At 44.0% G+C, this 26,439-nt stretch overlaps 2 protein-coding genes across 5 annotated transcripts in view; one reads left to right on the top strand and one right to left on the bottom strand.

The window, feature by feature from the left end:
* Positions 1-20,981, bottom strand: part of ankrd26 (ankyrin repeat domain containing 26) — a 30,654-nt gene extending 9,673 nt beyond the window's left edge. The window contains exons 1-30 of one of the 3 annotated variants that reach the window (XM_029248820.1): positions 20,703-20,981; positions 19,779-20,085; positions 18,239-18,353; positions 17,529-17,702; positions 17,327-17,433; positions 16,987-17,124; positions 16,730-16,884; positions 16,346-16,382; positions 16,184-16,256; positions 16,044-16,104; positions 15,767-15,960; positions 12,107-12,305; positions 11,862-11,926; positions 11,683-11,779; positions 11,216-11,320; positions 10,877-10,914; positions 10,711-10,789; positions 10,573-10,617; positions 10,441-10,455; positions 9,896-10,228; positions 9,429-9,502; positions 8,781-8,972; positions 8,124-8,693; positions 6,941-7,182; positions 4,900-4,930; positions 4,542-4,683; positions 4,250-4,463; positions 3,539-3,722; positions 3,257-3,403; positions 1,019-1,987 (exon numbers count right to left, since the gene is read on the bottom strand). In XM_029248820.1, the coding sequence (XP_029104653.1) occupies positions 1,019-1,987; positions 3,257-3,403; positions 3,539-3,722; positions 4,250-4,463; positions 4,542-4,683; positions 4,900-4,930; positions 6,941-7,182; positions 8,124-8,693; positions 8,781-8,972; positions 9,429-9,502; positions 9,896-10,228; positions 10,441-10,455; positions 10,573-10,617; positions 10,711-10,789; positions 10,877-10,914; positions 11,216-11,320; positions 11,683-11,779; positions 11,862-11,926; positions 12,107-12,305; positions 15,767-15,960; positions 16,044-16,104; positions 16,184-16,256; positions 16,346-16,382; positions 16,730-16,884; positions 16,987-17,124; positions 17,327-17,433; positions 17,529-17,702; positions 18,239-18,353; positions 19,779-19,981 (4,998 nt within the window). In that variant the 5' untranslated portion in view covers positions 19,982-20,085; positions 20,703-20,981. Of the gene's footprint in view, positions 1-1,018; positions 1,988-3,256; positions 3,404-3,538; positions 3,723-4,249; positions 4,464-4,541; positions 4,684-4,899; positions 4,931-6,940; positions 7,183-8,123; positions 8,973-9,428; positions 9,503-9,895; positions 10,229-10,440; positions 10,456-10,572; positions 10,618-10,710; positions 10,790-10,876; positions 10,915-11,215; positions 11,321-11,682; positions 11,780-11,861; positions 11,927-12,106; positions 12,306-15,766; positions 15,961-16,043; positions 16,105-16,183; positions 16,257-16,345; positions 16,383-16,729; positions 16,885-16,986; positions 17,125-17,326; positions 17,434-17,528; positions 17,703-18,238; positions 18,354-19,778; positions 20,086-20,702 lie in introns of all 3 variants that reach the window. The other 2 variants (XM_029248819.1, XM_029248821.1) reach the window with 2 other exon arrangements.
* A 214-nt stretch (positions 20,982-21,195) lies between these two features.
* On the top strand, positions 21,196-26,139 carry LOC108936382 (V-type proton ATPase subunit F-like). Of its 2 annotated transcripts, XM_029248879.1 has the most exons (3): positions 21,196-21,284; positions 21,464-21,820; positions 25,068-26,139. In XM_029248879.1, the coding sequence occupies exons 2-3, from the start codon at positions 21,663-21,665 to the stop codon at positions 25,267-25,269; spliced, it is 360 nt and encodes a 119-aa protein (XP_029104712.1). In that variant the 5' UTR covers positions 21,196-21,284; positions 21,464-21,662; the 3' UTR covers positions 25,270-26,139. The 2 variants fall into 2 exon arrangements, with proteins under 2 accessions (XP_029104712.1, XP_029104711.1); XM_029248878.1 differs by having other exon boundaries at positions 21,196-21,820.
* The last annotated feature ends 300 nt before the right edge of the window (positions 26,140-26,439 follow it).

The raw sequence follows: 26,439 nt of genomic DNA, 5'->3' as shown, positions 1-26,439 counted from the left end.
CCTGGATGGAGATATTTTGATAAATTGTCTCAAAGACGCTTATGACACAAACAAATCACCCTGTCAACCAGATTCCAGTAATGGGGTTGAATCACCATTACTTTTCTAAGGAAATAAAGATCACAAGATTATTCAAGATCACTGCCTATGTCTTACTCTGCAAAGCATGCGGACACTCTGCTATTACAGGCACCGCGTCGTATTTCAAATGAATGTCGCATGCTATATGATCTTCTTTGATCACGAGACTGAGGCTTGATTTACCCTAGTACAAGAGTATTTATGTTATTAAAGCTGTTAATATGACTTAACTGAATTCATAGTTCCATATTCATAGTTTATTTCAAGAAGGACTCAAAGAAACCAGGTTCAAATTCCATTCCTGGTCTAGGACCCTTGAGAAAAGTATTTACCCTAAATTGCTCTAGTAAAATTATCCAGCTGTATACTGTAAATGGGTAAAGTCACTGTAAATGGTGTAACACTAAGTCGCTGTAGGCAACAGCTTCAGCTAAAAATAATAATAGCTGTAATCAGCAATTTCAGTCAGTTTATTAGATTTACACGAATCAATGATTGTGACTGGTCAAAACTCAATGCAACAGGAAGCGCTTCTCCCATGTTGCCTTGCACCAAGTGTAGTTAAAATTCTAACCTTTAATGAATTCATCAATAGCGTTCTGCATTTTTCTTGTGTTTCCCTGATTTTTTCAATCACATCAGCAGTTTCCTTTCATCTTTTGTCAAGATGTTAAAAAAAATTATTTGAATTTGCATTTACCACCCATATCTGGCAAAAAAGTCAAACAGCCAAATAGCGGACGAACAAGCGAAAAGCCTTGTCAGTTACGACAAAGACGTCTGACGGTGGAACCGCTACAGTTCTCTTGTGGGACATAAATGTTTTTCCTCACTTGTTCTGAGAAATAAGCAAACATTGCAGCCACATCTTGAGGGTTGGAGTGACTCGGAATTTTCTCCATTTCAAATAAAGGGAGGCTTTTTGAAAGCCACCGACCTCTCGCTCCGTCTTCTCCTGCTCCTGCCGCGACAGCTGCTCCTGCAGTTCGCTGCTCTTGGCGACCTGCTCCTTGCTCCAGTCCTCCGCCATCCTGACTCTCTCCTCGCAGTCCGCCCGCAACTTGCTCAGCAGCTCGCCGAAGCGCTCCTGCGCGTCCGTCACCGCCCGCTCCTTGATCACGCCCCGGTTCTGGGCGTCTTCTAGCTGTTGACGGAGAAGCATGGTCTCGCTCTGCGTTTGTGCCAGCCGTTCCTGAGTAGCCTCCTGGCGCGCCACGGCCCGCTCTGCCACCTCCCGCTCGGCCTGCAGCGCGGCCTCCAGCTCCGCGACCCGGGCCTGGGCCTGCGAGCGCTCCCGCTGCGCCGTCTCCACCAGCAGGCTCCTCTCGGTGAGCGCGAGCGTGGAGCGGTGGAGTTCGTTCTCGAGGCCATTGGCGCGGGCCTCTGCGGCACCCAGCTGCTGGGAGAGGCTCTGGATGGATTCTCGCTGGCCCGCCGCCTCGGTCGCACGCTTCTCCAGCGCCCGCTGCCCCTCGTCCCGCTCCCGCTGCAGCGCCCGCTCCGCGTCGACCCTGGCAGCCTGGCCGCGCTCCACCTCCTGCAGGGCGGCCGCCAGCCGTGCCCGCGCAGACTCCGCCTCCGTTTCCAGCTTCTCCCGGGCCTGTCTCTCGTGCTCCAGTTTGGCCGTGAGGACGGAGCACTCGGCCCGCAGGGTGCTCAGCTGCCCGTTGTACTGGTACACCGTCTGCGCCAGCGCCTCCTCGTTGAGCTTCAGGTCCCTCTTGGCATCCTCCAGCCTTTCCTTGAGGGCGTCGCTCTCCTCGGAAAGGCGGCTCTCCTCCTGGCGGCTGTGGGCGCGGGCCTGCTCCAGCTCCAGCCGCAGGGTGGTCGCCTCTTCCTGAAGGCTACGGTTCTGCTGAAGCAGATCCTTCCCCCGGTCGCTGGCTTCCGACAGCTGAGACATGGCCTTCAGCACCAGGAGCAAAAACACATGGGTAAGGACTCACTGCATTCACTGCCACCGCCGTAAACTGTACACTCGCTGTTGAGTACCTGTACTTTGTATGCTGAATTTCACTTAGCAGGACCATGAATATTAATACCATGCTTTTTATTCATACTCTAATTTCACCTTGGAATTAAAAAAAAAAAAAAAAAAACTATTCACCCATCCACCCTTGTGCTTTCTCCTTCAGTTATACTGTAGTATATGAGTATTAAAGAAAAGAAGAGCTGCTCAGAGTGTAGAATTAATGCTTGAGGAGGTGCTAAGGCTCTATGAACATGGCAAAAGTCAAGAGGACACGTTTCTCTTGGCTCAGGTTTGCCAGAATTTTCAATGAGCCTTGATATTTATTCATTTATTTGACACTTTTCTCCAGAGCAACCCACAGTTATTTACCAATTTATACAGCTGGGTAATTTTACAGGAGCAATTCAGGGTAAGTACCTTGCTCCAGGGTACTACAGCTGGAGGGGAGACTCAAACCTGCAACCTTTGGGTCCAAAGGCAGCAGCTCTAACCATTTCGCTACCAGCTTTCCCAGAACACCATCCGTGTATCACAGAACAGTATAAAACAAGAGCAATAAACTAAGTCACACCGAAATATCACCATTTCTCCTTCCATCTTCACCTAACCAGTCGACACGTTTTACTGCAGTAAAACAACTTGATTAAACCTTTATTTTTTATTACTGTATTGATATAATATTATTTGCTATTTATTCTGTTATTGTGCCACAACTTTTTCTTTACCGTTTTAGGGATTTAGGTTTATTTTTAGGTGAACTTGGAATGTCTCTGGGATGAGTTACCATTTTTCCTATTGAAATGAATGTAATAACTGTGCCCAAGATCCAGATTTTTGCTATTTACGTTGATTCATTTACCTGATGCTTTTCCCCAAAGCGACTCACAATGTTAATCCATTTATACAGCTTGGTAATTTTACTTGAGCAACTTGGAGTAAGTACCTTGCTCAAGGGTACCACAGCTGGAGGTGGGTATAGAACCTGTGACCTTTGGGTCAGCAGCTCTAACCACTACGCTCCCAGATCTCCCCAGGCAATAAGGGCCATTTCAAGTCTTCCTTCGCTTGTTTGTTATTAAAGATGTTCCCTACACACCACGAGTATGTATTCATAGCCAGTAATGCTGAGACATTTTTGGAATAGAATAAATCATAAAAACAATAGGCAGAAACGTAAGATTTACACCTGCAGGGTGCTGTTACCTCGTTGCTCTTATTGAGGTTCCTTTTGTTCTCCGCCTCTATCTCCTTCTGCTTGTGCAGGTGGTTGTTGAGAATGCCCTCCTGCAAAGCCCGGGCATGGCGTTCGTGAGCTAGCAAGCGCTGCGATTCGTTGTGGTCCTCCTCCAGCTGGGGACAAAACACAAACACAAACACACACACACACAGCTTTGTTAATGGAAGCCAATTCACCCCCCAAGGAATCTCCTGAAGGACCAAGGAAGGATGTGTTGCGACTCAGGAGTCAGAGCCGCACTGGCTCACCTGCTTCATGCTGTTCATGAGAGTCCTCATCTCCAGCTCCAGGTTCCTCATCGTGAGCTCCAGCTTCTGCCTCTCTTCCGCCTCGCGGAGATACTGCTCCTCCTTAGCTCTGAGCTGCTCGCGGCTCTTGTCGTACAGCGCCGTAGCGTTCCTGTGCTTCTCCTGCTCCTGCTTCAGCACGAACCTGCATGGGATATAGTATTTACCTTATTAAATATATATTAGAAAGGTATTTACGTTACTAAAGCTACTCATAAGATTTAAATAACACAGTTGCATGTTTATACTGTTTCTACTGTATAACGACCAGAAGTATCCAGGTTGAAATCCCACTCCTGCTGCACCACCTTTGAACAAGGTAACTACCTGAAATCACTTGAGTAAAAATGACCCAGTGGTACAAATGGGTCAATAACTGTAAGCAGCTTAGTGCACAAACCTCATGACATAAGCTGCCTTAGACAATGGTGTCAAGGAAATAACACCTAGCAGACTACTGTCTTTTTTTTCTTATTTTGATTGGTCTCATTACCAAGGGTGCCAACAATACAAAGCCAAAGAGATTATTAGCCTAAGGGATTGTGAGAAAATAAGTGAACTGCGCATAGAAATGTGCCGAGGACGGTGATGCTCAGGCTGTGAGATCGAGCGACCTGGGGTGCGGTGAACAACCCAAACCTAACTCTAACCCTAAGCGAAACACCAGCTCACTTGAGGTTGCTGAAGTCGGAGTCCAGTTCCATGTGCTGGTGCTCCAGGGAGGACCTGGCATCACGTGTCTCCTCCAGGGATCGTCTCAGCTCTGCCTGCTCCCCCTCCAGCTGGGAAACCTTCTCAGCCAGCCGGGAGCTACGGCCCTTTTCCCGCTGGACTGTGCGCTCGTACTCGAGGAACATATTCTGCAGCTTCACCATGCTCACCGAGTCTGGAAAGAGGTCAATGCCTATTATGTACCGCAGCGTGTCCCACTACCGTAGCGAAATGTAAGGTCAGGTAACGTTACCTATGGAGGAGGTGTCAAGCTGCTTGATCAGCAGGGAGGCATTACGGTACCCTGAAGCAAGAGAATCTACTTCTTCTGTGGCCGTGTCCGAGGACTCGGTGAGGTCATCGAATTCATCAGCCATTTCTATTTCCTCGGTCACCTGTGGTGTCCCAGACAACATCCCGTCACCTTCTGACTGCATCATAATGCACTGTTTCAAATCAACTGCCACACAAACCTAGAGGCAATAACAGCATGTGTAAAATATTGCTTCTATTAATATACCAACAAATCCACAATGAAATGTCCATTTTTAATCTCGCGACTCTCCGATCTTGTGAGTAGTGACTGCATATTTATAGGGATGGTTGTTTACCTTTGACTTTGGGTTTTCTGTAGCTGAAAACCTGCAAGAGACGATAAAAACACGAGGCTGTTGTCACAAATGAAAATCACTATCCCATACTACCTCCCACCACTTACGATTGTATGTACTTTATGACTATAGGCCTGAGAAGAAAACAATATGAGATGTACGTCACTTTGCAGGAAAGCGTCTGCTAAATTAATAAATGTAAACGTAGCTCAAAGTTCTGCGTTTTGGATCCGGTCCCTACACTCAGCTCCTAAGTAGATCCCCCCTCCCAGCGGCTCCGAAGCCATGTCGACACTAGCAGACCACCTACAGGTTCCACCTCCTCCCAAAATGTCATACTCCTCCAATACATTCCTTCTGTAACCTTCCATCTGTTCATCTGTGGTGATGATGGTGAGGATGCAAGTCACACTCTGGTGTTTCTTGTGTGATTATTTGGTTCGCAATAACATTTATACCGCAGGGTGCACTGGAGATGTCGTGAGAAGCCAGATTAAGGAGCAAAATGCAGCTTCACAGCACGCTTCACGACAGGTGAACAAGCTGTCTTGATTCGATGCAGTCCACATGAACGCAAAACACACCCTGAGTAATTACAACGGTAGCTGATCTTTTTTGGTGGTACATAAAAGATCCTTTGCTCATGTCGTAGGTTTCAATAACACAAAAGTCACAGATTTGTAAAAGTCAAACATAAAGCAAAGCTTCCACGGTATAAATGTTATTGTTCATTTTGCTTTCATTTAGGTGGACTAAACATATATGCTTCATCTAGAACTCATTAGTGGACTGGGTTAAAAGTTAACGCCACAAGGAAATACATGCTGATGTTGCGCACATTCTTCTCCAAATTATATAAGCGCTAAAATTATTTACAATAATATTTTTAAAATTTACAATTATTAAATCCCTAACTTTGCTAATTTAAATTACTAAACTATAAATAATTTTTTTGCCAACTTTTTATCATTGACAATTTTTTTTTTTTAATGAGTCTTTTCAACTGGAATTGACAGATCTGTAGGAAAACGTGTCCTTGATGGATGTCTTAGTGGCACATCTGTGGTATCTTCTGTCTGGTGCAGATGTCAACCTTCCCTCAACTGAAAAGCTGTCCCTGCACATCCTTACCACCTTTGGCTCGACATACAGCTGTTGATGTGCAATGTCCTCAATGTATGTACTTGATTTGCACATCAAAGTGCAAATCTTCTTGTTCAAACAACAGATTTGTTTTGCTGCACACTTATTTCCTTGTCTCTGAATATTTACTAGAATGCTGAGGGACACTGAATCTTTCACTGTTAAGACGTTGCAGTACATGGGAAGATGGAGAAATACACAAGTACAGAACACATGAACTTTACACTATTCAGCATAATGCAATATCGCTAACATATACGTGCCATCACACACACACACCTACACCTGTTCACCATGCTGGTAACCATGCCACCCTAACACACACCTAGTTACCAGTAACAAACACTTGGTTGCCATGACTCCCCTATTTAAGCCCCTGCTTGACAGTAAGAAAGGACTTGCCCTGGAGTGAGAGAGGGAGAAGGACCAGAGGTACAAGACTGGTCTGATTCCCTCCTCCCCGAAACTCAGCCTACGGGTTCGAGAACAAAGACTATGGAATCTAAGAATCCTGTGTCCTCCTGTGCGTTGAACCAACTAGGCTGTTTGTCACAGACATGCATTTGAGTTGAGATCTTTTGGTGGATACGGCTGGTAGCGTGGTTATAGGTGCTGTCTTTGGATTCAAAGGTTGCTGGTTTACATCCCACTCCTACTTTAGTGCCCTGCTGTACCTACTCTAAATTGCCAGTAAAACCCAGTAAAATTACTGAGCTGTATAAAAGGGTAGCTGTGGGTAGCTTAACATTATAGGTCAGACAAATTGATAAATATAATTCTTTGTCACAAATAAGTACGTTCTGGGATTCAGCAAAGCTTCTGATTCTTTTCCTTCACAATCAGATGTGAACCATGTTAATTACTAGTTAACATAAACATGGACAACATGACGACATACCTTTTTGGATTTTGGGAAACATATCTTCCCTTCATACCATCCTTTACTTTTATTTTTTGTTCATTTTGTGTGGTCGTATTTTCCTTTGTACTGCTGGAGTCTGTTCTGAGGTCCCTTTCACCAGCTTCAGCTTTTGCGAATTTGTCGGGCTCAGTGTCCGATTTCCTGCTGGGTTCTTTAGGATTCCATAACAAATGTCGACTCCCAGCATCCGGAAGCAGTTTTTCTTTTTCTCCACCAACCTGAAAATAATTAACACCATTTGAAACAACTTCAAGAAATCCTTCAAGAAACCCACAATTTAAATGCAATTAGAGTAAGTAATTTGGCACACAGTGATAAGCACATATGGCAGCGGGATGTGTAACGGTTAAGGGCAGGGGCTTAAACAAACAGTGACGGTGCAAAATAACATTCAAGGTAACTGCTAAAATTTTGTAACTCTTGTCAAAGTCAAAAGCAATGAAATACACATGAGCTGCTACCACAAAAATGACATTTCAGATAAATACGGAGCTGTTTCAAAGAATCTTATTTCATTTTGAATGAGGAGCAATCCCACCCAGCTGTGTCACACAACCCATCAGCCACATCAGCCTGGAGGACACAGGGGGTTGAGTTGAGGATGAAACAACTACAGGCACTATGTGAACAACACACCGACAGCGATATTGCTAAAGACTTTTATGGAAGCTTAAGAAATTACTTTCTAAGAAATGGAAAAAACATTCTGAGTTAGGCACAAGAAGGGCAACAGCACTGAGAAGATAGAGTACATGATTTTTTTTCAAAATCGCCAGAGTAAAACTGCATAACATGATTGATGCTGAGAAACGACAGCAGATACAGTGACGAGGTAAAGGTCCTGGCAGAAGACAAATGTATTTCAGTTGTCAGACATGACAGCATGGAGAGAAAAAAACAAACAAACAAAAAAAAAACCTAGTGATAAGAAAAGCAAGACTGCTTTACTCTACACAAACACCAATGGAAGGAACTGAAAGCACCGCATCAGATCATGTCCCTGGTTGGGGTTGGGACCCTTTCTCACACACAGGTTGAAGTATGGAATGGAAATGCATTGAAGAATCATGGGAAATGGAAATGCACAATCCTCTACCTCTCTCTGGAGCTGGGCCTTCTCGTTCTGGAAATCCAGGAACACAAGCTTCAGCATCCCTACCTCGTGCTTGAACCTCTGCACGTCCTCCTTAAACTCTTCATCTGAAGGGCGCAGGGAGGCTGAGGGTAGGCCGATCGGCTGAGAGGGGCTCCGTGAAGATTCGACACCTTCATGTGAGAAAAAGGGGCTCCTCACATCTCCTATGGCACCTTTCCCATCTCCCCTTCCACCTGGCCCAAGGTAAGCTCTGTCATCATCTACAGTGATACTGCAGGAGAGGTGTCCCAAACTTAATCCTTTGTAGCTCTCCATTCCGCACTCCAAGTCCTGTTCACCATGTCTGGTCTTGTGCCCTGCTCCCCCAATGTCCTGGTCCTTCACCATGTTTTTGCTAGAAAGTTCTAGTGTTTTCTTCTCACCATGCATGCTGCTGCTCAACTGAGGCTTCATGTCCACCGCTGATGGCAGGGCTTCTTTGGGTTCGGAAAGGGAATCCTCCAGCCCTGATTCTCTCTGTTCAATAATAGGCACCAAAGAAATGCTTGCAGAAGGTCTCACAAACTCCTCTTCCTTACTGGACTCTTCCTCCACAGTGTGGGTGGGAGGGGCCGCCAACTTCCCGCCAGCATCCTGTGCAGTAATGCCAGTTTCCTTCAATCCAAGCTCACCAAACTTCTCCTTGAGTTCCGCTGTCACGCTTCTGTACTGAGATTTTACCTCTCTCTTTTCAGCCTCTACCCAGATTTTCTCGTAGCGCCTCTCCCAGGACAGCTGCTCCTCATCTTCATCACTCTCCATCCCTTCATTCTTGTCCAGGTGAAACCCTTCATTCTGCGACTCCACGGGTCCAGTGCGGCATGGCTTACGTTTACTCACACCTAGATCAACCTTACCTATCACATTTTTACCCTTAGAAATCATGAATAAACAAAGGGACAATTGTTACATCTAAAAGCCAAACAAAAACCCGATCTTTACTCACACACCATTTGTGTTGGAGAAATAAGTGCAAAGCCATCAGAATTTAGAACTTGCCTCATGTTCCATAAAAATAACACCTTAAATATCCTATTACAATGAAAAGTTATAGACAACGGGCTCCACAATATCAATGTTTGCATCTGAAATTATGAGAAGGACACTTGACATTGTGAAACTGCGGTGGTTATAAAATTCCCCATCAAAGCCTATACACTAGGCTTCTAGACACTTTCCTAACAGTGTTGAGGAACCAGTGTTACAGCACTGCAAAAGTATGAGGGTCAACAAGAACACGCACATTTGTTTCACAACACATTCAATTTGGTTGCACAACGCGCATAAAAGAAAGAGCAAAGCGGAAGGACCCAGCTAAAGATGACCCACCTCTTGTGGCTCCTCGGGTTCAGCACTGCCATCACTTCCTCCATCCTCTGGTACAGTGTCTGGTGGTGGAGTACCTAATGGCAACAAGTAGATACCAATGAAATCAACCACTCACTTATAGCATTGAGAAACATGGGGGCACCAGGTGGTGTAGTGGCTAGTTGCTACATTTGGTTCAAAAGACCCAGGTGCAAACCCTATCTCCTGACGTAGTACCTTAGATCAAGGAACCAACTTTGAATTGCTCTTGCAAAAATTATCCCGCTACACAGACAGATAAATTATAGTAAGTCACTTACGAGGAATGTGTTTGTTAAATGAATAAATGTAAATACAGAACTCCTGATCCAAAAGCACATAATCTACCAAACTTTTACAAGTTACATATTACAGGATGTCTCTTGTTCTTCTACCATACTACCTTCTCTGACTACTACTTATTCTGCGTTCAGGGAGATGATCAGCACCTTCATCCTGAGCCACAGCTTGATGTTTCCTAAAACGTGGCTGTGGCTGCGGTTGATTCTGCGACTGCTTTGTGGAGCGGGGAGTCAAGGTTCGACGGCTGGGCAGGGGTGGGCTCTGGGAAGGTGTCCGGCTCCTCCTTGGATTCCCTATTTGCTCCCCCTCAGGCTTAGAATCAAGCAGATCCTCCCTCCTGTCTGCAGGTAAGGCTGGTACAGGACAGTCTGGGTTGGTCTCCTCCTCCAAAGCAGGGGGTCCAAGACCCTGGGACAGGACCTTCTTAGGACCTACAACGTTCCCACTGGCAGAGCTGGAGGTGTCCCAGTCGGAGGAATCTGGGCAGATGTGGAAAAGCCACAGTAAGTATTGCCATTACTCCACTTTCAGAGTAATTAACAGCATAAAAATTTAGCCACAAAAACCCCAACCACACCACTTTAGACATAGCTACCACTACTGACAGAGAGTGTAATAATGCTGAGGATGCTGACTAGTGCAGAAACAGTGCACGCTGAAAGCAAACAGCAAGGTGTGGTGCTGTACTGACCTTTTTTCTGACATTCTTTAGTGGGGAAAGAAATGGCATACAAAAAAAGCTCAGACACATCCAGCCAATAAAACACTATAACAAAAAGAGCACAAACTTCCACGGTGCAAGAATCCGTCAATAAAAACTTACCTTCGAGATCATCAATATCCCCCAAACCAAGTTCTTCCATTAAGTCTATAAAAATTATAAAAAAAATCCAAATTTAAGTATAAAAGCAATATGGAATAATGGGAATTAGGATGGGAAGCAATTTTGCGGCGGAATTACCGATTTTTTTGGTGGAATTGCTGCTGTCTTTGGATGCTGGGGGGAAGACAGAAACTGGCTGAGTTGGCAATTCCTCAGACTGGAAGAAGAAATGGGAATTAGTGTCATGCATAAGCGCCAGCGGAGTACATTCGTTCACGTTTTCTTTAGCTGACGCTTAAGTTACCTTCCCTCCCAGCTCATCAGTTGCGTCTTTTCTTGAGGCTGAAGGGAGCACAAATACGAAACCTTAATGACCATTGTGAAGCGAGTTGGACGTCAAGAGATCTGGAATTCATTTAGAGACTTGTGAAGGACTCCACTGCTGCCATGCCAAGACTTAGTAAAGCGTTCACACCAGTGTTCGCCCCAGTTTCATGCGCATGACAATGGGTTAGAGGCAGACCACGGCGAGGGGTTAGTCACGTGACGGCGAGTGCGATGGGCTTGTGCATGCGCTTGATCATGGCTGTACCATGAAAGATCGTCTCCAATGACCCCGGCGTGATGTACAAGACATCCATACCCTGTCCCTTTAGATCTCCTGGCCTGCCTACACTCCTCAAGGACTCTACTTTAGCCATCCTATCGTTTCTCGGTCCTCTTAAGAAAGAGGGAACGTAAAACAGATCTATGGAAGGAATTTAAACAAACTTCATTACTAACAACCAAATGTTACAATCATAATTATATCACTGCAAAATCTTTCCATACATTAGAACACATTTAATAATATAATAAAACAATCTGAAGAAGCAGTTCTTTCAGTTATTTACAATATGTATTGAGGTGCTACAATTAATCCAATCATACAGACATTCTTACATGATATCAGCAATCTGCAGAAAATACAAGAAATTTGGATTTACAACAACACAGCCTTAAAGCATGAAATGAAATTACTGAGATGATTTTAAAGAATACATTTCTAAAGAGCTGAGCTCTAAACTTATACTTTACTCATCTGTGTACACATTACATAGAACTGTATACCTTCATTATTGTCCTCTGAAGTACCGGTGCCTTTTTTCCCCTTAGAAGGTGCCTTCACCACACCAGCATTTTGTTTGCTTGGGCTGTCAGAACACGACTGTTGAAAGAAGCCATGAGTATTTTGGAGTGACAACCAGATAGACAGACAGACTAGTGTGCAAAGAGCAGAATCGACATACCGAGTCCCATGGGGAATCTTCTCCTTCATCTGCACTTCCCCCCAGACCCAACTCAGACAGAAAGTCTACGAGTTAAAAACAGGTATTGCTCAGTCTGCACCGTTATCCTAAAGTTCATTACAAAATGAAAAATGTGAGTCTGGTAGTTTTTTTTTTTAAATTCTATGTAAATATTAACGTTTTCATATTACCACATTGCCTCTGGCTCTTTTTGATCAGTTCAGATTAATCTCAGTATTAGTTACCTCTTTTTACATCCTTGGAGACACCTTTACTTTTCTGCATTTTGCTGCCAGCGGCAATGGGACTATGTTTTTCGCTGCTCCCGTGTCGCACATCCTCAGTCTCTCCGACGTCATCCTCTTCATTGCTGCCCTTCCGGTCACTACATTCCTCCTCCTCCTCATCATCATCATCATATTCATCTTCTGTGGAATCTTGTTCCTGTTTTAAAATCATATTGAAGGAATAATAGTTATGAATACAGGGCTGAGATCACAGAGAGCTGTAGATATATTTTGATGAATTCAGTGCTTGGATGTGTAGTAAGCTGAAGATACTGGCATGTAAAAATAATGGTAAAGCCTTAAGTTTTGAACATTTTTACTTACATTAGCTCAAAATACAAAATAGACATAAGTATTAAGCTCTGGATACCACAGAAAAACAAATCTAATCTACCTACATATAACAAGATATTTCAATGTTGTCACTTCTCTCCCACATACCTGTGGTGACCCTGGTTTCTCTTCAATGAGACTTTGCTTTACCTCACCCTCTGTCATGTACTGTGGTTCCACTGCACGTGGATAAAGTTTGACATCGGTGATGGCTGTCCGAGGGACGACTTCTTCACCTCGCTGCTTTTCAGTGCAAACACTGCTCGATTCCAACTCTTCACAAGGGCTCATGGCATGAGGAAAAACCCTGGGGATGCTATGTTCTTCTCCATCCTCACCTATGCATTGCTCTACAGCATCATTTTCCTCAAGATCATCCAAGATCTTATTTCTGAGATCCCCATCATTGTAGCATCTTCTTTCTTCGCAATATTCTTCTCTGTGTGAAGCCCTTGCTCTATCATCATTTTGATAATTTCCCTCGTATCCACCACAGCTTTGAGGCATCCTCTCTGATTCTTCATCAAAATATTCCAGTGAGGCTTCATTAACCCTCTCGTTGTTTTCTGGACAGAAATCTATCTTCGAATAAGTCCCCTTAATGTTAGATGTGGTTTCTGTTGAATCCAAAAGCTGGTCTCCCTCTTCAGAGAAATTCCTACTTTCATCAGAACCATCTTCCCCTTCATGAGTTCCAACGATCCCACTAACAAAGTCATACTGCATCTGTTGTATCTGACTGTCTGAGTTCTCAGTCTTATTTGTGTTTTCCTCACTTTCGTACTCTTTGGTTTCCGCCTTGGAATATTCTCTAATGTCACATGAACCATCATAATGACCAACAATGAGTGAGACAGGAAGATCGCTTTTGCTTTGTTCCTCTATATCCCCCACTGACTGCACATTATTCATATTGCTTTTGCCAATGCTTGAGAAATAAGTTGGATGATTTAACTTGTCTGATGTTTTTTCTTTAGAAAGCAGTTTACATTCATTTAGTGTTGGAGTCCATTCATAGTTAAACTTGTCAGCCACTGTTTTATTTTTCAAAGAGTCATCTAGAAAAGTAGATTTGAGTTGATCTGGTGCAAGCGGTTGTGCAGAAAACTGCACTTTCAAAACATTACCTCTTAGGTATGAATTAATTTCAACTTCATCCTCATCACCTTCCCAAGAGGCATCTAGAGACATGGTTTCATTCGTCAGTTTACCAAGTTCAGTTCTGCAAACAGAAATATTATCTTGCTTCTCATTTTCCAAAGTCTCAGCTGAAGATCTGACTGCCACGAAAGCATCTGAAATACCTTCATCTTCATTTTTGTTGTTCAAAGACTCATCTGCTTTCCTATCAAGTAAGTGCTCATCATTGCTTTTCCCTGGACATGTCACCGACTCTTCAGGAACCATTGTTTCTGACACACTGTCATCACAGCCAGCTTCAAAACTTTTTCCCGACTTTGATGGATTATTTTGAGTTTGGGTTTCTTGCTCTTCCAGGAACCCAATTTCTATTTCATTATCATCATGTTTAATTCTGCAAAACTCATCTGACAATGTTAATTCAGCCTTATGCAGTAATGTCTCACCTTGGAAATTCTGAGTAGATGCACCTACTAAGACACCAGAGTCAAAAGTATGAGACTCCATATGTTCATCCTTTCCTAAATCATATGAAATTTGGGGTAATGGGCTTTGCTGACATGATATTTTTGATTCTTCTTTGAAATCAATTTCTGAATCATCATCATTATGATAATTCACAATGCCTTCATTATTTTTCTTTTTGTGATCCCAAGACTCACCTAGTGACTTGAGTCTCACAATCTGTTGAAGCACTGCCTTTGGTTCTGTATGAAAACCATCTTCTAAATCATCATCATCATCATCACCACCACCACCGCTACTCTTGTCATCCCAAGAGTCACTGGCAGACAGGAGCCTTGTGAATTTTTCAGATGTCTTTGTTTCTGTTTTGAAGTGAATTTCTGAATTATCATCATCATTCACACAACCCACTTGCTTATCTTTGTTCTTTCCGTTATCACAGGACTCAGTCGGCATAGTTTTCAGACTTTCACAAAAGAACATCTCAGATTTATTTAGGACATTATCTTCTAAAACACCATCGTCGTCATCACCACCACCACCACCACCATCATCATCATCATCATCATCATCTCTTCCACAGTGTTTCTCATCATCCCAAGAATTCTCAACAAACTTGTTTTGATCATCTTCATCCTCATCTATATCCAAGTCATTACCAAGAATCCTAAATTTTTCTGAGGAGTTACTTTTTAAGATTGGTTCAATACACTCTAAAGGAGGAATCCTAGATTCCTTATTTAATGAAAAGCTTGCACCTGAAATTAAATCCTCTTTCTCTGTATTTTTTTCCTCTGCTTCTCCATTTGGCTCAGTATTATGTAGCAACGCCAGACTTCCAAGCTCATAAAGTTTTCCACAGTTGCCTGGATATTTAGTTTCTAAAATGTCACCTTGATATGAAGCATTATCTTCAGCTTGCTCACAATTCCATGAATCAACTCGGGATGCTAACTCATCATTACTGCTTTCCTCTTCGTCTGAAAATCTTGACTGAACTCTAATGGCTGACACAACAAAATCATCACCAAAATCTAGCGCCGTGGGGATCCCATGGCTTACATCTATGACTGGATTTTCTGAAACTCCGTCATTGCTGTCTTCAGGAATGTTTCTTCTTTCTCTACTCGGCACATTTGTGACAGTTCCATCCTGTTGCAGTCCAAGGCTACTTATCTCAAGAGGTATTTCCTTTGCATAAGCTTCAGGTTCAACACCAATACAAGTCTGTATATCTTTAGTATCCATATTGTTTGGTGTATTTACGTTCTCAACCATTTCAGTTACAATTACTGATTCGGCAACACAATCTTCTTCCTCTTCATCAGTCTTATCATCTTCACTTTCCTCTTCTTCTTCCTCCTCCTCCTCGTCTTCTTCATCCTCTTCATCTTCACACTCATCATCTTCATCCTCTTCATCTTCACACTCATCATCTTCATCCTCAATCTCATCTTCATCATCATCTGACTCCTCTATTTCTTCACCAACTTCATCATCACTGTTACAAACCTCTTGCATGCTGGTAGAGGCCTTTTCTGAGTCTCCACTCCCTAATGCAGTTTCTTTACGACCCACTTTACAAATATTAAATAAAAGGTAATGGGTGAAAAGAGAAGAAGGAATATAGAATAGGATCAGAATTTTACCTAAAACCCATGTTAGCTACAGACACAGTACCTTTCTGGAATTACTGAGAGGGGTGGATGTCATCTGAGGTGGATTGGAAAAGGAAGCAAGTGAAGGGGATGCTGGGTGCTGGGAGATGCCACTATGGGGTATCGTCAAGGGGAGGGCTGGGTTTCCCTTGGCTTCGTCCTCACTCTCTCGCTCAGACTCGCTTTCACTCCAGCTTTTATCAAAATCTGGTCTCTCTACAGGGAAGGTTTTCACATTATAAGCAAAGCCACTGCAGAAAGCACTATTTCAAAATATGTGGAATTTTTTAGATGATTACCATTTTTTCTGCCATTCTCTGAACCGCTCAATAGTTTCTTCAGATTTACCTTCTGTGGTTTCTGAGTGCATGACAAGAGTTACATTAGGAAACCAATTAATACATTTTTGAGTTCCTGGTTTATTACAGTAGTGTAGTACCTTAGGGATAGATTGCAACCCATCATCTTCATCTGATGAAGGCCATGAATCACCAGCTCCACATTTTGATTCCCTAGCAAAGGGCAGGAAAAATGCAGTAAAAAAAAAAAAAAAAAAAAAACTATCAAGCTATGTAGCACCTTAATAAATAAAACTTCTTACCTGCTGATGGACTCTGCTTGTGAATTATCTTCATCAACTGCACAACATACAAATTCAGATGTCATGCAGCGAATATGTTTTAGGAAAGCACAATTACACAAATGAATCTAAACTCACACAGTGTTGGGAAACAATTTTGCATAAATCTCTGTTCTGTGTGCTGAAGTAATCAACCGTGGTAATTAGACCAATTAAACAGAATGGAAACTCATGTTTGTGAGGTGCTGAATTACTCGAGTACCATAAAATAGAATTAGATATTCCACAGGATAAAGACTGTTAAATGCTATAACAACTGGTCATGACGTTAAAGATTAAATGAAAGGAAGAATAGGCTGATGCCCTGACTGGTGGCTGCTTAATTCCAGAGTACCCTACTCTCACCTTCTCTGTTGGTGGCAGGTCTACCAAGGGAGTAGCCCACATTATCCCCTTGTGCTGGGCTTCCCAAGAGCCCCCTATTTTTGCCTGCTCCACGATAGACAGGGGAATGCTGGGATTTTCTCTTGGTGCCATGCTGTATTATCAGGTGTGAACAACTGAAAGAAAAAGAACTCAATTTTCGCAATTGTGAGATAAAGGAAATTCGACACATTTAACAACCATTTATTCACATGACATATTTTCGGGAGAATACTCACGCATGGTACCCATTTATTACAGCATAGTCATCGGCTGTCCACCCTTTCTCGTCCTTAACCGTTATATCTGCATCGTACCGTAACAGCAGAGAAATCAAACTGGTTTGCCCATTACAAGCAGCAATCATCAACGGTGTTCTGGAGTGGGAAAACATATTTACTAAATAAAAGCAGGTAGTTTAGAAGAACACAATAACTACAAGATGGTGGTGAATTATACAACATTAAAGCCATTTCAGAGGAATGATAGAATATGTGCTTTAAGGGCATTTTTAGGAAAGACTAACTGAGCATCTCCATTATAATTCTGAGAAATCATTAAGTAGAGAAGTGAACACACCTCTGCGCTTGGTCTCTCGCATTGACATCTGCTCCTTCCTTCATGAGAAACTCTGCTATCTCAACATGGTTCTCCGTCACAGCCAAGGTCAAAGGAGTACAGCCATCCTGAACACAGAGGCAGACAGTTTCATTCCAGTCACGACCTCCAGTGCGCGAGAACATCTGTGAGAGCATGTTTAGGAGCGACCCAGCCTACGCACGTTGTTCAGCGCATTGATGTTGGCCTCGTGCTCCAGCAGCTGCGTCGCCAGGGGTATAGAGGGTATGGAAGCAGCCAGGTGCAGTGCCGTGTTTCCATTGATGTCCACCAGGTTGGGATCGGCATTGTGCTCCAGCAAGGTCAAAGCGCACCTCTCCTGCTGGCACTGCACTGCCTACACACAAAAAAACAAAGAAAACACCACACAGGTTTGTATTCACTACTGTTGAAAAACATCCGATTACATACATTCAGAAAGGAGAAAAAAAAAAAAAAAAAGAAAAAAATCAACAATGCAATCCAGTCAGATTAACAGCAATGGTTAATGCAAAGGAGCCAACAGACCAGGAGTGACCAATCGTGGTGCTCCAAAAGTAACAGCTTTTTAACATAATTATCTGGAGAATAATTCACGTCAACTATTGTTTAAGGTGTTAATCAAGCGCTAAATAAACGCTATTGTCCAAAATCTGTATAACTGCGACCCCCCCCCCGGACCACAATTGAGGAGACTTTGACATAGAAACCCTCTGTGCAGCAATGACACAAACTTGCCCAAGGACAGGAACACTAGGCCATCTGCTATTGATCAAACTCAATAAACCATAACCATCCAGTATCAATTACAAATAATAAACAACTGAACAATCACATTATTTCGAATTACTAATTTGCGGATGGTATTGCGATTCGTTGTTCAGATGTTTGTACCTTCATTAACGGAGACCGATTCTGATTGTCACATAGGTTCAGTTTGACTTTGCTCTCTACTAGGAATTGAACGACTTCTGCATGTCCGTTTGCACAGGCAATGTGGAGGGGCGTTCTGAAAGAAAATAAGATCACAGTACATCTTTAATCACTTGACACTCATGACCTACTACATCATAATGTCTAAGTATGACATCACAGCTAACATTTGTCATCTGACAATGGTACAATGCATCTCTATTCCAGTCGTTTTGAAAGCACTTAATCAGAAGACACGCAAAAAACAGTAATACCCTGAAAATAAAAAGCAAGCGTCTGTCCTCTCCTTCCAAATCTTTTAAAGGCCATAGCCTCAGATCGCGGCTCATCCTCGAGGGACTGATCATGTGGCTGCTGCCATAATCTTTAGAATGTCATTCGAGTAATTTATTCTCATATTCTCAGAACTCAGCTTGGACAATAATTTAATAATGCGGCTTTGCCATACAATTAAGATGCCTGAAGAAATTCCAGTGCACAAGAAATGAAATAAAGTCTCCCTTTCAAAGTGAGTAAATTAATGCATATGTAACCTATGGTAAACCACTAACCAATCTTTTCATTCTATGTCCAGTGTTTTAATGCTATTTACAAATTTGTTTAAAAATGTGTTCAAAATATTTCTATAGCCAAAATCACAAAATTGCCTTGGTAGTTATTCTAGTTATAGAGGGAGATACTAAAGAATGAGTAAAGAGGTGCCGAAAGATGATGCTCAGAAGAATCACAGCCGGTAGCGTAGTGGTTGGAGTTACTCCCTTTGGATCCAAAAGGTCACAGGTTTGATCCCCACCTCCGGCTACAGTACCCTTGAGCAAGGTACTTACCACAGAATTGCCCCAGTAAAATTACCCAGCCGTATAAACAAGTAAATAATTTTAACCTTAACATTGTAAGTCACTTTGAAGAAAAGCATCAGCAAAATGTAAATGTAAGAATCATATACTTCAAAACATTTGTAATGGAAATAAACAGTCAGAAGAACTTAAGCCAACATTCTCCATAAAAAGCAACTTTACGCTTCCACACTTAATACTGGACCGTACATCATTAACACTTGTTACCAAAACGCAGCCATCAGAGCATCCCTTTAAAATGGTATGAGAAAAGACTAAGGACATCTTTTCATTTTTAAAAACTAACCTTTATCTAATGCGACTGTCCAAGGTGATTTATAATGATAGATATTCACTTTACAGTGATTCACCCATTTATACAGTAGGGTATTATTTCTGTATCTATTCAGGGTAAGAACCTTGATCAGGAAGAGAATGATGTCACCATTAGCGTGCAAGGAGACAACCCCTACCAGGCCACTACCTGATGCCTCATCATAAACCACGTACCTTAAATAAGTATCCTGTGCGAATTCCTGACAGACACTTCCTACGCAACGTGCTATTATCTGCATCGCCGTGTCAAGTTACAGGTGACTCCCGTACCGAAGCGACAGGCATCGCCAGCTTCTGACACAGGGAAATGAAGCGAAATACCTCCTTACCTGTTTTCTTTATCAAGCTGATTTAAGTCATTCTTTTTGGCGAGCTGTTTAAGCTTGGCCAGATCCCCTGAAGAAGCAGCCCTGTGGACCTTTCCTAAGTCTTTCTCCTTGATCTCATATCCGAGGGATAACACGCTCCCGGTCTCCGAGGAACTGGGAGAAAATCCTTTCTTCTTCTTGCCAAAGGTGAATATTTTCTTCATGGCGGCTGCAGGCCTCACAGCGAACCCGCGTCATCGCCTTCCGAGGTCCCGCAGGCCGGCGCTCAGGTGGTGTCCGCCTATCACCTTGGCCTTCCGCTCCATACCTAAAAATACATGGTTAAAGCCGATTAAGCCGGTTAAAAACCTCAGAAGGAGATCCTTCAAAAGAAGGGGCAGCACATGCCATGGATGGAACAACAGATCACACCAGTTCCCATGCATAGAAGCATGAGATTCCTATGCGAAGCGAGCCGGCAGAGCACGGATAACCCTAAAGGACGGCCACTCCGACCACTTTGCAATCCAGCTTCCACGTTGCTGCGCGCCTGCAAGCTCTGCAGGCACGAGGCCCTGGCCACACACACTGAGAGCGTTGCCAAGGCAACCGCCCCCCGGTCGGCGGACACGGATAGGGAAGGGATGTCTGCCCGTTTACTGCGAGCAGACACATCTTCCAAGCCAAGGCATTTTACCAGCTACTTGGAGCTCATGGAGTCCCCCCCCCAACCAACCACACACAGCACCGCGTGGATTAGCGAGGCTGAGAGGCTCGCGCGCCGCTAGATTCTCCGCGCGCGGCCGGCATCGTCTCTTCGCACCATCATCAGCGCATCATTTTAGAACCGCAAAGCACCGCACTCGCAGTCCTACAGGGTGCAAATTTAATACAGCTGGTGATTATTAACGAGCTAATAATAATAATAATTCAAAAAGCGCATACTTTACTTGCTGAAGCCCAGCACAGAAAGCTGCTTGTTGTTGTTGTTGTGTTCAGTTATCCCCGCTTACTTCGCCAAGTTACCCAGCAACTATGAGCCACTTGTGACTTAGCAAAGCGCCCAACTGGCCCAAAATGATGTCCTTAAACTCGGACTGCACTGTGTAGACTGGATGTATAGCTAACCAGTAATCACTTTCCGAACGCTAAACAACGAATGTAATGTTGACATGAGCGACTGTCTGCTTCAGTTCGCAGTCACAAGCTACGGTAACTAACCATTTTTCCTCTGGTGACCAACTGGCACCGCACGCTGCGCTGGAGCGGCGAGTTGCTGCCGCTGCTGCTTGATAGACAGCGATTTCCTCCAATCAGAAAGGGCACTTTAAAATCCTTCGCACACCATCCAATAGTAAACCTTCAAAACAAGCGGTAACCAAAGTACGATTTCAAGTGCGGTTGACACACACTAGCAAGTTGAATCAGTGTTGCGGAGCAGCTGGATGTGCGGGACGTCTGACGGGAAGCGGGAATTTCGTTGCCAGTTATATTTTTGAAACAGACCGCAGTATAATAATGAAAGCAGTAAGCAATACTTAATCCATATGCTGCCATACAATCTTCTGCATCTGAGAAAAATGAAAAAATAACACGCAATAGAAACACTTCTGATTTACTGGCGGAATTAGAACTGTCCAGAACTGGTTCGGACGGCTCGTGATTTCCATGGCATTACATGTAAACAAAGAAGCTTTTGACGGCAGGGGGCGCCAGCGGACTGAGAAGTTGCGCGCGTCACGTGACCGCACAAACGCGGAAGCGGCGACGTCAGCTGACCGCCGACGCACGTGACCCGCCGCGCAGCGATCAGTGCGGTGAGTCAGGTTGCATCTGGCGTCGTTCGTGTCCTCTCTGTTGTGAATTTTCCACACACACAAAAAAAAAAAAAAAAAAAAAATCTCAATGGCAGGACGAGCTAAATTAGTAGCAGTGATCGGTGACGAAGACACGTGCACGGGGTTCCTGCTGAGCGGCGTGGGCGAGCTGAAGAAAACCCGCGAGTCCAACTTTCTGGTGGTGGAGAAGGACACGAGCATCGCAGAGATCGAGGAGACCTTCAGGTAGGTAAACTGTAGCAAACACTGCTGTACCACATATATACCACAGTGCTGTGTTTGCCATTCATCTTTCAGTTAGTATAAATTATTATACATCAATTAACAGAATCAGAACGAGGTTTATTGCCAAGTATGTTCACACATACGAGGAATTTGTCTTGGTGACAGAAACTTCCACAGCACAGACAAGACAGGTTTGAAGATACGAGTATGTGAACAAGGGACAAAAAATATTTAAAAATATAAAGTACCCAATATACAAAAATAGTCACTAGATAAAATGCAAGGGAGTGTGAGTAAGGGATATGATGTGATAAATAGTTATAAATACAAATATAAATAGCATTATGTATTGCACTGGTTTACTCTCTGGAGGGGGATTTAGCTGTTCATGAGGTAGATGGCCTGAGGAAAGAAACTTTTCTTGTGCCTGGCTGTCCTGGTGCTCAGTGCTCTGTAGTGCCGGCCAGGTGGCAAAGGTTCGAAGAGGAAGTGGCCTGGATGTGAGGGGTCTGGCATGATTTTGCTAGCCCTTTTACTGACTCTGGACGAGTACAGCTTTTGGAGAGCTGGGGGGGATGTGCCGATGATTCTTCCAGCAGTCCGAACTATCTGCTGTAACCTTCTGATGTCTGATTTCGTAGCTGAGCCGAACCAGACAGTTATAGAAGTGCAGAGGACAGACTCGATGACTGCAGAGTAGAATTGCAGCAGTAGCTCCTGTGGCAGGTTGAACTTCCTCAGCTGGCGAAGGAAGTACAACCTCTGCTGGGCCTTCTTCACAATGGAGTCTATGTGGGGCTCCCACTTCAGGTCCTGTGAGATGGTGGTGCCCAGGAACCTGAATGACTCCACTGTTGCCACAGTGCTTGTTCATGATGGTGAGTGGGGATAATGCTGAGGTGTTTCTCCTGAAGTCTACGATCATCTCCACCGTTTTGAGCGTGTTCAGCTCCAGGTTGTGATGACTGCACCAGACAGCCAGCTCTTGGACCTCCTGTCTGTAAGCAGACTCGTCGCCATCCCGGATGAGGCCGATGAGTGTGGTGTCGTCTGCGAACTTCAGGAGTTTGACAGAGGGGTCTTTTGCGGTGCAGTCGTTGGTGTACAGGGAGAAGAGCAGTGGGGAGAGCACACATCCCTGGGGGGCTCCAGTACTGATTGTGCGAGTATTGGATGAGAATTTTCCCAGCCTCACTATCTGCTGCCTGTCTGTCAGAAAGTTGGTGATCCACTGACAGATGGAGGTGGGCACAGAGAGTTGGGTTAATTTGGACAGGAGGAGGTGTGGGATGACGGTGTTGAAGGCTGAGCTGAAGTCCACGAACAGGATTCTCGCATAAGTCCCTGGTTTGTCCAGATGTTGTAGAATGTAGTGCAGTCCCATGTTAACTGCATCATCCATAGACCTGTTTGCTCGATAAGCAAACTTCAGGGGGTCCAGCAAGGGTCCAGTGATGTCCTTCAGGTAGTCCAACACCAGTTTTTCAAGTGACTTCATGACCACAGACGTTAAGGCGACAGGTCTGTAGTCATTAAGTCCTGTGATTTTGGGTTTCTTTGGGATGGGGATGATGGTGGAGCGTTTGAAGCAGGAAGGAACTTCGCACATCTCCAGTGATCTGTTGAAGATCTTTGTGAAGATAGGGGCCAGCTGGTCAGCACAGGTTTTTAGGCAGGCCGGTGAGACACCGTCTGGGCCTGGTGCTTTCCTTGTCTTCTGTTTGACGAAGACCCGACGCACCTCCTCTTCGCAGATCAAAGGTGCAGGAGGGGGGAAGGTGGGGGTTACTGGAGATGTTAATTGATTCGTGGAGAGAGGGTTTGAATGGGTGTAGGGTGTGAGACAGGGTTTATCAAACCTGCAATAAAACTCATTCAGATCGTCGGCTAGTTGTTGAGTTGACACGGTGCCGGGGGGGTGGTGTCTTGTAATTTGTGATGTCTTTCATGCCTTTCCACACTGACGCAGGATCGTTGGCTGAAAACTGTTTCTTCAGCTTTTCAGAGTAGTTTCTCTTAGCCACTCTGATCTCCTTTGCCAGTGTGTTTTTGGCCTGTTTATACAAGACTCTGTCCCCGTTCTTGTAGGCGTCTTCTTTGGCCTGACGAAGCTGTCTGAGTTTTGCAGTGAACCACGGTTTGTCATAGTTGTATGTTAAACGAGTCCTGGTAGGGATGCACATATCCTCACAGAAACTGACATATGATGTTACAGAGTCTGTGAGCTCATCCAGATCGCTAGCAGCAGCCTCAAAAACACTCCAATCGGTGCACTCGAAGCAGACTTGTAAGTCCTGCTCTGCTTCCCCAGTCCATCTTTTAACAGTCCTTATTACAGGTTTAGCTGATTTCAGTTTCTGCCTGTAGGTCGGTATAAGATGAACCAGGCAGTGATCAGAGAGCCCCAAAGCTGCCCGTGGAACAGAGTGATATGCATCCTTTACTGTGGTGTAGCAGTGGTCCAAAATATTACTGTCTCTGGTGGGACATTTAGTATGCTGTCTGTATTTTGGCAGTTCACGGGAGAGATTTGCTTTATTAAAGTCCCCGAGAATGATTATAACAGAGTCCGGGTGTTGTTGCTCCGTGTCAGTGATCTGGTCGCCCAGCTGTTGCAGCGCTGCGTTCACGCACGCTTGCGGTGGAATGTAAACACTTACGAGGATGAACGAGGAAAACTCCCGCGGCGAGTAGAAAGGCTTGCAGTTGATGAAGAGCGCTTCTAGGTCGGGACAGCACATCTTCTTCAACGCTGTTACATCTGTACACCACCTTTCGTTGATGTAGAAGCATGTCCCACCGCCACGTGATTTCCCCGCTGATTCCGCGTCGCGATCCGCTCTGAACAGCTGGAAGCCCGGCAGATGTAGCGCGCTGTCCGGGATGGCTTCATTCAGCCAGGTTTCCGTGAAGCACAGAGCAGCAGAGTTTAAAAAGTCCTTATTCCAAGCAGATTAATTAGTATAATTTATACTAATTATGATGTGCTTGAAATAATTGATGTATAATAATAATATAATTTGTACAACATATTTATAAATTAAATATTCTATATACATAATTATATGTAATTCATGTAATTGTTGTTATTATTATTTAGCTTTTCCCCCCAAGATAGTATATGATGTTTGATGATCAACTTTATAATGGTTTACCCGTTCATGTGATATGGCACGGAGGGTCATTTCGAGCCGACAGCCTTCATCCGGCATGGTTGTGGTCCTAACCGTTGCCTTTCCCTCTGTAGAGGTTTTCTGGGTCGTGACGACGTTGGGATCATCCTGATCAACCAGTTCGTCGCAGAGATGATCCGTCACGCCATAGACGCCCACGTGCAGTCCATACCGGCCGTGCTGGAGATTCCCTCCAAGGAGCACCCGTACGACGCCTCCAAGGACTCGATCCTCCGCAGGGCCGAGGGCATGTTCTCCGCAGAGGACTTTCGATAGGCTCCGCCTTCCACGGGCGTGACCACATGGCTGCTTTCGATCAAGAGGTCACTTGCAGCACAGAGTTGTTCCCCGGAGTCCTCACCTCACAGTGTGCTGTCATTTTTCCCAAGGCACGAAAATCATCAAAGTTTGGCTGTCGCTAAGTTTTGTCCATGGGCTGTTCACTGCTCCTTTTTCACATATTATTTATATATTATTACTATTGCCTTTATTTCAGTAGATTTTTGTGATTTGCTTGCTAACTGATGTAAGATTTTTATTTTGATTTATATTTATTTGATATTTTATTCATGGGCCACAAGGTCCTTTCACTCCTGTCAAAAAAAATGTGCATAATTTTTATTGCCTATCATTACTTCCAGCTAAGGGGGCACGGTGGCACAGCAGATTTGGCCTGTGCCTGCTCTCTGGTGGGTCTGGGGTTCAAGTTCCACTGGGGGTGGCTTGTGACGGACTGGCAGGACGTCCAGGGTGTGTCCCCTCCCCCTCCAGCCCTGTGTTGCCAGGTTAGGCTCTAGCTTGCCGCAACCTCGCTTGGGACAAGCGGCTTCAGTTTGTGTGTGCGCGTGTGCGCTTCTGGCTACCTCATATGTCTGGTGTATGTCATTAATATTAACATGAGCGTTTGTGACCTTGTCCTCAACACTGGGAATGTGAACGATGGGGGTCTGCTCTTTTCATTGACTGTGGACCTCATAAAACCAGAGACTTGAATATTTCTTAATTTTTCTTGTAATTGCTTTCTTTATTCTTACTTACTAATTTTGGTGTTTAGCAGGATACAAATTGTCACATTTATCAGTTTGTTTGCATCGATGTACAGCAGGCCACTATGAATTAATACCTTAAAATTATACATATTGTTTTCAGTTGCTTATTATTACAAAAATATTGTCTTTACTCTTGTGTGGTTTATTAATTATTCTAAATACTTTTTTTCCAAAATAGATTGACAGCCACGAGATGTAAATTAATATGGTCTTACAGAGCAATATTGTTTTTAATATTAATGCAAGGAAAATACAGATTTGAACTCTGAATCTTTGGCCTTTTTCGCTCTTAAAAGGTACAGCTTCTTGAAATGTTAAGAATATGCTGCAGTATTTCAGTTACGTATTAGAATAATTAAATGTCACGGTGGACATGTTTACTGATCGCTGTGTCTAA

This window comes from Scleropages formosus, chromosome 24, assembly GCF_900964775.1.
Source record: "Scleropages formosus chromosome 24, fSclFor1.1, whole genome shotgun sequence".
Classification (NCBI taxonomy): Eukaryota; Metazoa; Chordata; class Actinopteri; order Osteoglossiformes; family Osteoglossidae; genus Scleropages; species Scleropages formosus.
This window is presented reverse-complemented; position numbering and strand designations above follow the sequence as displayed.

Coding starts and splice junctions, on each gene's coding strand:
- LOC108936382 (XM_029248879.1), top strand. CDS start 21,663: ATGGCAGGACGAGCTAAATTAGTAGCAGTGATCGGTGACGAAGACACG. Junction 21,821..25,067: donor GAGATCGAGGAGACCTTCAG/GTAGGTAAACTG, acceptor TTCCCTCTGTAG/AGGTTTTCTGGGTCGTGACG.